The sequence below is a fragment of the Trichosurus vulpecula genome, chromosome 2 (assembly GCF_011100635.1).
Source record: "Trichosurus vulpecula isolate mTriVul1 chromosome 2, mTriVul1.pri, whole genome shotgun sequence".
Taxonomy (NCBI): Eukaryota; Metazoa; Chordata; class Mammalia; order Diprotodontia; family Phalangeridae; genus Trichosurus; species Trichosurus vulpecula.
In genome coordinates, this window is record NC_050574.1 from 89,493,399 (window position 1) to 89,503,403 (window position 10,005).

At 40.8% G+C, this 10,005-nt stretch overlaps 1 protein-coding gene across 1 annotated transcript; it reads right to left on the bottom strand.

Annotated features, from left to right (window-relative positions):
- Positions 1-493: 493 nt before the first annotated feature.
- On the bottom strand, positions 494-9,569 carry LOC118836662 (ecto-ADP-ribosyltransferase 5-like). Its single transcript, XM_036743893.1, has 3 exons — positions 9,507-9,569; positions 2,594-3,293; positions 494-621 (listed from the first exon to the last, which is right to left on the bottom strand). Exons 1-3 carry the CDS (start codon positions 9,567-9,569, stop codon positions 494-496), a joined length of 891 nt encoding a protein of 296 aa, XP_036599788.1.
- Between the last annotated feature and the right edge of the window lie 436 nt (positions 9,570-10,005).

Consider the following 10,005-nt stretch of genomic DNA (forward strand, 5'->3'; position numbering starts at 1 on the left):
TTTGCATAAGGTCATACAAGTTGGAAATGTCTGAGCTGGGAATCAGACTTGGCTCTTCTCACCCCAAATCTGGCCATTTTTTTCTCCTTGACACTTCCCTTGAGTTCTGCATGTGTGAAACTACAGGTTTTGAGAAAGGACAAATTCACTTTAGGACTAGACACAAACTGTCCCCCTCCCCAACCTGCCCTATCTGAGCTACAGATAACCAGACATTTGCTTACTCCATGGTGCTGAGAGACACCAAATGCTGGGGTGTTCTAGAACCAGCTCCAACATGCCTGAGAAAGCTGATTGTTACATTTTAAGTGTGAGTATTTATACTTAGAAATTGGCAAATACTATACCAGTTGTTGTTTTATTGCTAGTTTAGACTTAAGAAAATGATGGATAATATTAATAATGCAGATTATGCTTAAAAGTGCTCCAACTCTGATTCCTTTTTTTGGGAAGGGGGAAGAGCCTGTTGCTAACATTTACCAGACACCACTGTCTATATGGTTCCCCATTGTAATAACAACCCTGTCAAGGTCTGGGAATGAGCTTGGAGGACCAGAGTGAGTACTGCAGAGAATAAGATGGTTGTCAGTTGTCCAGGGACTGCTGCCTTATTACCAGGAGCTGTAAAGGAAAGAATATAGGAACAAAGGTGAGTTCAGCTTGGAAGCCTGCCCCCATTCTCCCCTTCCCATCATTGGTGGTAGATTAGGAGTCAGGGTTTGCTCTTTTCTTCCTCTCCTCATTCTTGACCTCATCTTACCAGAGGGTACCACAGATAGTTAAGAATGTACTGGAGGACATTTTGGACTGAACACTGGTTCACAGGGTCTGTAGCCTCAGTGGAATGTCTTCTATTCTGGTGTGGGTTATATATGATCTTAGCAGCTTCTTGAGCAGAGAGCAAGGCTCCAGTTCTGCTTAAAATGGATAGAGTGGGGTGAGGATGAGTGTGTCTCAGGGTTCTGGGACAGAATCCCTGTAGACACCACGGATGGAGCCCAGAGAGGGATGGAGAGAAGAAAAGAGATTCTTTACCAGGGTCTTGCAGCAAATCAATTGCTTTCTCTCTTTGAAACAGAAATAAATGCTTTCGTTTTTTAGAGCTGTGCTTTAGATAACCCTTAGCTCAGCTCAGCTCAACCTAGCCCAGCCCAGCCCAGCCCTTGCAATTGGCTTCATCACAGCTTTGGGAAGGACCTGATCAGACAGGGTAGGCCCAGGCCCCTTACTCTATAATCTAAGTCCCAGTCCTCCCAATATACGAGTCCCATCCCAATTCATTCGGCATTGTTCATTTGACAGAATTGGGCATGTGTCTTCTATTCCTGAAAATACCTGGTGGCCTTTCACTTTCTACCTCTCTCTACCCCCATGAAAGCGTCTCCAGAGAGGATAAAGGCAGATGTGAGGTCCATGAGAACACCAGAATCTAAGGTATAGATTCATATTCAGAGCTGGAAGGGACCTCAGGAATGATGTAATTCAACTCTCTTATTATACAGATGAGGAAATGGAGGCCCAGGTAAATGAGGCAGTAGCTTACCCAAAGCCACACATGTAGTAAGTAGCATAGCCAGGATTTGAACCCAGGTCCTCTGACTCCTAATGCAGTGCTGTTTCCTTTAGAACAAACTGCCTTTAAGCCATCCAGGTCACATGGTTCACCATATGTCACCTCTCATCTACAAGACTGTAGAGGCTTAGAGTTGGAATGGACCTTAGGGGCCATTGAGTCCAACCCTTTCCTAAGAATCCTCTCAGCAACATCCTCTAAGAGTGGTCAGTTATCCTCCATTTAAGACCTGGAGTCATGGAGAACAAATTGCCTCCTGAGGAAGTCTAATTGATTGGAGGATGTGACTAAATGTTGCCTCAAGTCTTTGCCTCTCCCAGCTGGATGTACCAATGACTTCTAGACAGAGAAAGTCTGTGTTTTTCTAAAGCTATCTGTAGGAACAAAGGCTGTTCAGTCTCCCTTGGTTATTCATACTCAAGTCCAAAGGAGCATCTTCCTGGAGCAGAATCACTGGCTGTGTTCCAGGAGTAACTGGTTCTGAAAATAGGCTCAGAGCCAAACTTTTAGTTAGCAGAAGTTGCCAATTTCTCAGTCCTCAGATACTATGACTTTTGGGATTCTCTCACCCTAGTCCAGGGTGCTGCAACACCAAGACCATTGGATTTGGAGCCCAGAGGTCTGCATTTCAATCCTGGCTTTTCTACATAGCACCTTTGTGTCCTTGGGTAAATATTGTTTTTTCTCATAGGGCATCAGTGGAAATGGAAGGGTTGGAGGGGAACCAGTGACTATCCAGTTCAACCCATCAGTGGCTCTCTAGTTCAACCACTGGACACATGGCTAGTAACTGTCAGGTGTATAAATTGGAACCCAATTCTCTTTGATCCAAGAACAACATTGTAGTAAATTGGTATTTACTACAACATTGTAGTAAATTGGTATTTACTACAACATTGTAGTAAATTGGTATTTACTACAACATTGCAGTAAATTGGCTGGTGCCCAACCATTCTGACCTCAAACTTGATCTCTCCAGAGCCCAATCCAAGCCCTGCCTTGTGCCAGACCCCAGCTCACCTTGTAGGTAGGCGCAGTTAAACTTGCTAAATGTTCCTTTGCTACGTAGCTCAACATTTTTTAAGCCTCCAGAATCTGAGAACCCAGAGACATTGAACAGCTCATATGGGGGGATCAGCACCTCCTTTTCATATGGAAAGACTGACAAATATTCAATAAGAGCCCCTTTACAGGTGTACACCTTGTAGAATGTCCCTGAGCCATATGTGAATTTTCTGGCCTGATCTTGTTTCAGAGAGGTTGAAGCAAATTGACCAAAGCGCATCTCCCCGGTTCCGTCAGGGTGCTGTGCCACAGAGATGCCCCTGTACACATTTTTGCAGGATCTTCCCAGGATTTGAACAGCTCTGGTCAGATAGAAATGGAGAGCTTTGAAATGGAAGTTGTTCATATAATCCTCCCGGGACTGACAGCATTTTCTCACTGCTTGATTAAAGGCTGGGTAAATCTTATTTCTTTCCATTGTGTAGGCAATGACAGCAACTTCAAATGGCATCTTCATTTTCTTCTTGTCGGCAGACATATTTTTCCATATAATTTCTGAATTTTTCCAAACTTCATTGAAATTTGAGTTCATTGCCTTTTCTTGAATTAAGAGCTCTTCTGCCCGTATCTCCATATGCTCTTCACAGCCCACATATTGGTCATCAAAAGCATTGTGCTCAAGGCTAATGACATTTCCTGGCAATACAACTTTTTCCTGGAAAGGAGAAGGAAATCTCAATTGCATTCAGAATATCATTACTCTCTACATGTATGTGTGTATATATATATATATATATATATATGTATGTATATTTAGCATTTCAACAACAACAATGGCTGATGGAGAAAGTAATCAGAGACACGAATCACCTGGTGATGAAAGTGAAAGTGGACCTAGATGGCCTGTAAAAAATTTGTTTTTGAGATTTGATTTCCCTCTCTTGTCCAGTCTGGAAGGGCAGTGGGAGCTGTTCCCACTGCTGATTGGCACTGAAGTTTTAGCAGCCTGGTGCTGCCTACTCTTCCAATACTCTTCCCCCACCCTCTTTCCTATGGGCTCACCGTATTGGTTCTGGACTTATTTTGGACACCTCATTGGCTTCAGTCCTACTGCAGCTTAGAACTCTGGAGCTCAAGTGATCCACCAATCTCAGCCTCCCTAGTAGCAGGGATTATAGGCATCCACCACCAGGCCTGGCTTCTCATAGTCTTTGGAAAAACATTGGAAGAACAGGAAGAGAGGCTGATGTAAGGGCTGGATCCACCAGAGGAAACTGCTCTGAAGCTGTCAGTAAATGCCGAAAATTTTTGTTCATCTTTTGCAAAGCTTTTATTAAGCATGTGGGTCACCTGGTATCCCAACAAAATGTGAGTCTTGACCAAGAAAATACAGAAGAGTTTCTGCATTGGCTAGGTCCACTCAGTCTTCAAGATTCAAAGACTTTATAGAAGATTTGGTGGTTGTTATTGCAAATTTATTAAGAAGTATCTTGCTATTTCTTAACAGTGGTTAAGTAATGTGGTTAAGTGGTTAAATGATTAAGAATGACTTCACCCATGAAAAATTGTCTTGAAAACCAGCCAAGCCCTTTGGATTGATGATGTGATTATTGTAAAAAAAAACTTCAAATGTCATCGGCTTCCTTACAAATGAACTGGTGTTGGCCCACGCATAACCCTTTTGTTCTTGACAAAGATGCCAGCCTGGAAGGTCTGAGAGTTATCCTGAGGGATGGCCCCCAGAGATCAACTACATTTACCAACAGAGGTTTGTCTGACAGTGCAACTCATTACTCTATGAGCTTGAGTTCTTGACTTTGAAGTGGGCTCTCACTGAAAAGTTCAAAGACTGTATGTATGGAACAAAACTCCATATGTGGACTAACAACAATCCATTGACTCATAGTTTGACCAGTGCCAAGTTAGATACCATTTTCCAGATATAGGCAGTACCACTAGCCAATATGATTTCAGTATTTGCTACAGGCTAGGAAAACTAATGTGGATGTGGGTGGCCTGTTCCAAAGGCCACATGGTAATGAAGCTGGAGTGATACTGAAAGGTGGGAGAGGCATGCATATATGATACCCAAGCAGTGGGACTAGAGTTAAGTAGAAGTGTAGTTGAGAACTTGGGACTTCCACTAGATGGAGATGTTAATCTTGTTTCATTGAACCCACCTTTCTTACCTTAGTTGTCTGTGGGTAACTGGCAACAAGAGCAGATGAAGTGCTAAGAGAAGGCATGCTAGCCAAAAAGCAAGTTAGTGACACTAAGGGACATCCAGTAGGCAGAAAGAATCTTACTGTGGAGAAAATGGCAGAAGTTGGAGTTATGCAATGGGATGCTGGACTGGCCTGTGATTCTTTACGTGCATAGAACAGCAGGAAACAGCTGGTATTATTCCGAATATACCACTCTATGGCCATGAGAGATCTATGTGATGGCTTTGGAAATATGGTTCAAGAAAGGATCCTAGAGTTGATGAGAAATAGATCTACCTGGCCCAAGATAGCTTTAGATGTCATCAAGGAGTGCGATACTTGTGCTCAATGTGGGCAAAGAAAAGCATTGCCGATTCATGCTTCATATTTGGAGAACATGAACACCAGCAAATATTTAAAACTTGTCTGCACTGATTTTTTTAACCTCTGGAAGGAGACACTGAGGATATAAGCCATATATCAGAAGTGACCCGATATTTTATCAGATACACATAAGCACTGCCCAACCAGGAACCAGAAAGCAGATCGAGTGGCTAAAGTATTTTTCAATGTATGGGGGGGCTTTAAAACAATGAGTTCCTCGACACTGTAGGTCTTTTAATAAAGACCGAATGCTGACTTGTTTGGGAATACTGAGGTTGCTAATAAGGGTTTAGGTAATGGACCTTTGAGGCTAATTCCAATGTTGGATTTCTACGATTCTGTGAGGAGTTGTGATCTTTCCATCTTCCCAGGAAGAACTTAGGACCAGGAGACCTAGGCTGAACACAAGTTTTCCTCTCACTGTTGAGAGGAAGAACAAGATGGACTCCATCTTGAAGCAACCTTGATAATTAGGACTGATATGACAAGTACATTTTTACAAAATCAAAACCCTGCTTATGCAGCAACTTGCTCTAGAATGTAAAACTTACGTTATCAGAATTAGAATGAAAATGTAGAAGCTGCAAAATGTTATAACATTCTGTATATTTTCTAACTATTGCATATTTAATTTACTCTTTAAACGTATAAAAATGTAAAACTGCCATGGAGAATTGGAACACTGTTCAGAGCAACTTGACCTTTGTTTAAAAAAGACCATTTGGGTTTATATAACTGTTATTCTGCCTGAGTTTTTTCTCCCATAATGTTGATGACAAAATTAGTACAGGTATACATTGGGAAGCAGTGTGGTACAGTAGAGGTCATTCGTTGCCTTCCCCACCCTCTCCATTAAACTATTTTAATGGTCTCAAAGTTCTTTGACAGATTTTTGATCAAGTTATTTCCATGTAAAAATTACTCATTTCAAAAACTAATAGCTTAAAACTGCCACCAATCAAATGGTCCACAAAACATTCCTTTCCTCCTGAAGCTTTTATGATGTATTGTGATCATGAACTAGTCTTTAGGCGTTAAACTTCAGTAGCTAATTGAGACAAACAATTCTGAGACCTTCCTTCCATCACTTATCAGTTCTGGGGTGCCAGGTATTGTACAAAACATTCATTTAGCCTTCTGGGCAGATCTTGTGACCTTCCAAGCTCCAGTTGACTTTCTTGTCAACTGCCTCAATGACAACAACTGCAGTGGTTTGCCTCATATCATGAAGAGCAAAATGACCCATAGGAGGACAATCAGAGAAGCTCTCCATACGTGGACCTGCTTGGAACCATTTTAACTACGCTGCATCACCAGATTTTAGGAATTTAGGGCCATCTTCCAGCTTCTTACCAGAACGATGATCAATCTTCTTCAGTTCAGAAAACTTTCAAGCAAAGTGAGCAATGTGACAATCCAGAATGGGTGCATAGCCAGCACTGATTTGGCTTGCATGGTTCAGGATGATGACCTGTCTGGTGAAGCCAGCTGCTTCTATGGTCAAATCATTCTTTTTTTCACATATTGTTTCTTAAGTCTCTTACTCTTTTGTTCTTATTTAATATTTTATTTTTCCCAATTACATGTAAAAACAGTTATAACTTTATCTTTTTCAAATTTTGAGTTTCAAATACTCTTCCTCCCTCCCCTCCCCCCTTGTTGAGAAGGTAAGCAATTTTTTGACATAGTCATGCAAAACACATTTCCATGTGAGTCATTCTGTGAAAGAAAAGACAGACAAAAACCCCAAGAAAAATAAAGAAAAAGTATCTTTGATCTGAATTCAAACTCTACCAATTCTTTCTCTGGAGATGGGCAGCATCTTTCATCATAAGTCCTACAAAATTATCTTGGATCATTGTATTGCTGAGAACAGCTAAGTTATTCATAGTAGATTATCATATAATATTGCTGTTAACTGTGTACAATGTTCTCCTGGTTCTGCTTATTTCACTTTGCATCAGTTCATGTAAGTCTTTCCAGATTTTTCTGACAGCATCCTGCTCATCATTTCTTAAAGCACAATAGTATTCCATCACAATCACATATAGCAAGTTGTTAACTTGTTTGGCCATTCACCAATTGAGGGACATCCCCTTAATTTCTAATTCTTTGCCATCACTTAAAAGAGTTACTATAAATATTTTTGTACATATATGTCCTTTTTCTTTTTTTAAAAAGTCTCTTTGGGATACAGACCTAGTAGCAGTATTGCTTGGTCAAAGGGTATGCATGGTTTTATAGCTCTTTGGGTATAGTTCCAAATGGCTCTCCAGAATGGTTGAATCAGTATACAACTTCACCATGATACATTAGTGTTTAATTTTCCCACATCCCCTCCAACATTTGTCATTTTCCTTTTTTGGTCATATTAGCCAATCTGACAGGTGTGAAGTAGTATCTCAGAGTTGCTTTAATTTGTATTTTTCTAATTAATAGTGATTTAGATCATTTTTAAAAATATCACAATAGATAGTTTTGATTACTTTGTCTGGAAATTGTTCATGTCCTTTCACCATTTATCAATTGAGGAATGGCTCTTATTTCTATAAATTTGACTCATTTTTCCATATGTTTGAGAAATGATGTCTTTATCAGGGAAACTCACTATAATTTTTTTTCATAGTAGTGATTACTATGTATTTCCCTCTATCCTATTTCCCCCTTTACCCTGTCCATTCTCAAATGGACTTTTATTCTGACTTTTGCCTCCCCAAAACTGCCCTCCCTTCTATCAGCTCCCCCCTTCTCTTATCCCTTTCCCCTCCTACTTTCCTGGATGGTAAGATAGATTTCTACACTCAGCTGAGTGTGTATATTATTCCCTCTTTGAGCCAATTCTGATGAGAGTAAGATTCACATGCAAGCAGCCAAAAAGATATTGAAATTGTTTCTTTTTGGCTGCTTGCAGTATTTTCTCTTTGACTTGGGAGGTCTGAAATTTAGCTATAATATTCCTGGAAGTTTTCATTTTGGGATCTCTTTCAGGAGGTGATAAGTGGATTCTTTCAATTTCTACCTTCAAAGGTAGAACAAGAACATCCAGACTGGATTTCTAGGATCCAGTGTGCCCATATATTAAGCTCCCATGTCTAGGATTTCACTCCCTCTACCTCCAACTGAAAAGGGCAAACAAACAAAACCAAAGTGCCAAGCCCAATATGGGGCCACAAAACCTAAGGAGAGGGGAAGGTGCCCTCAAGCCCTTTCCCAATTACTACATGGTGACTATGCTGGGGATGAGCAAGACCTTCACCTCAGGACACCACCAGAAAGAAAGTGGTTGTTGCCACCAGGACACAAGGGAAGCCCTGAGAAGCTAAGGTCCTGGGACACAAGCTTGGGACCTGGGGGAGAGTTGGAATTTGGTGGGACTAATGCTGCCTAGGAAACGAGTTAAGCTTTGTGCTTCTACTCCCTATCCCCTCCCAAGAGACCAAAGTGATGGTGGTGGTGGGAGTATGTATGTTTGTTCTTGTTCTACCTTTGAAGTAAATATACTTTTGTAAAAATTAATCTGATGTTAAGTGGTTAAGTGAAACTAGGGTTTTTGGATCCCTAAAATTTGGGGAACATAATCAGTGGGTCTTGAATTAATGGCAGGGATGAGACTTTCTCCCCAGTGACTTTAAACGTACAGGAGAACCTTGGGGAAAGGAGTGGAGATGTCACATACTTGACCTTTAGACAGAGGGGATCAGAGTAGTTATTGTTACACTTGATTAGACAGACCCATTGCAAAGACTAGGCAGCTAGGTGGTGCAGTGGATAGAGTACTGGCTCTGGGGTCAGGAGGACCTGAATTAAAATCCAGCCTCAGACACTTTACTAGCTGTGTGACCCTGGGCAAGTCACTTAATCCTATTTGCCTCAGTTTCCTCAACTATAAAATGAGCTGAAGAAGGAAATGGTAAACCACTTTAGTATCTTTGCCAAAGGTTTTTTCCTAATAGAGATTAAGCCCTTTAAGAGAATCCACTTTCATTTTTTTTGTTTTTGCATCCAGATGCCTAGCATTATGCCTGGTATTTAGTAGTTGCTTAATAAGTGCCTGTAAATTGGTTTATACCAGTCACCATCCTTGGAATAGGAAGAGTCCCTCAGACTCTTGAAGAAAGCTACATAGTAGGTGCTTGCTCTGTTTTGTTCATTTCCCCATCAGCCATGGCACTTCCGGATAAATGAACCCTAGTTTCTTTGCCCTTCTCCTCATGGGTGTTGTCTTCCATTCCTTACATTCACATCCTGGCTTCTTTGTGGCTGAACACTAGGATCAGCCTATTTTGTTTCCCTGAACTGGAAAGGAAGCATAGTGTATGTGGGTGGCATGAACTACTCACTCCAGATATAATTAGTTGAAGCATCAGGGCAGTTACAATGGAGGTGACCCTTGTGTACTTCATATGGGTGTTTGGTTCCTGTTCAAGATCTCTTTGCCAGGTGTTTCCTCTTCTCTCCTGATCTCACCTTTGAGACTGAAAAAGAGAAATTGGAAAAGTAGCTTCTTGTTTGCCTTTCCAGTATCAAATACACACACCTCTAATATTTTTTATAAATTTATTTTTTATTTTTAGTTTACAACACTAAGTTCCACGAGTCTTTGAGTTCCATTTTTTCTCTCCCTCCCTCTCCTCTCCTCTCCCTCCAAAGATGGCATGTAATCCAATGTAGTTTCTACATATACCTTCACATTGAACTTATTTACATAATAGTTCAGTTGTAAAGAAGAATTATAACCAATGGAATGAATCATGAGAAAGGAGAAATGAAACCAAAAAAAGAAGGGAAAAAAAGGAGAGCAAATAGTTTGCCTCCATCTGCATTCAGACTCCATAATTC

Excerpts from the sequence above, each read along its gene's own strand:
- LOC118836662 (XM_036743893.1), bottom strand. The coding sequence starts at position 9,569 with ATGAAGTACACAAGGGTCACCTCCATTGTAACTGCCCTGATGCTTCAA. Across the intron at positions 3,294-9,506 it reads TTCAACTAATTATATCTGGA|GAAAAAGTTGTATTGCCAGG; the intron begins GTGAGTAGTTCA and ends TCTCCTTTCCAG. Across the intron at positions 622-2,593 it reads TAACTGCGCCTACCTACAAG|CTCCTGGTAATAAGGCAGCA; the intron begins GTGAGCTGGGGT and ends TTTCCTTTACAG.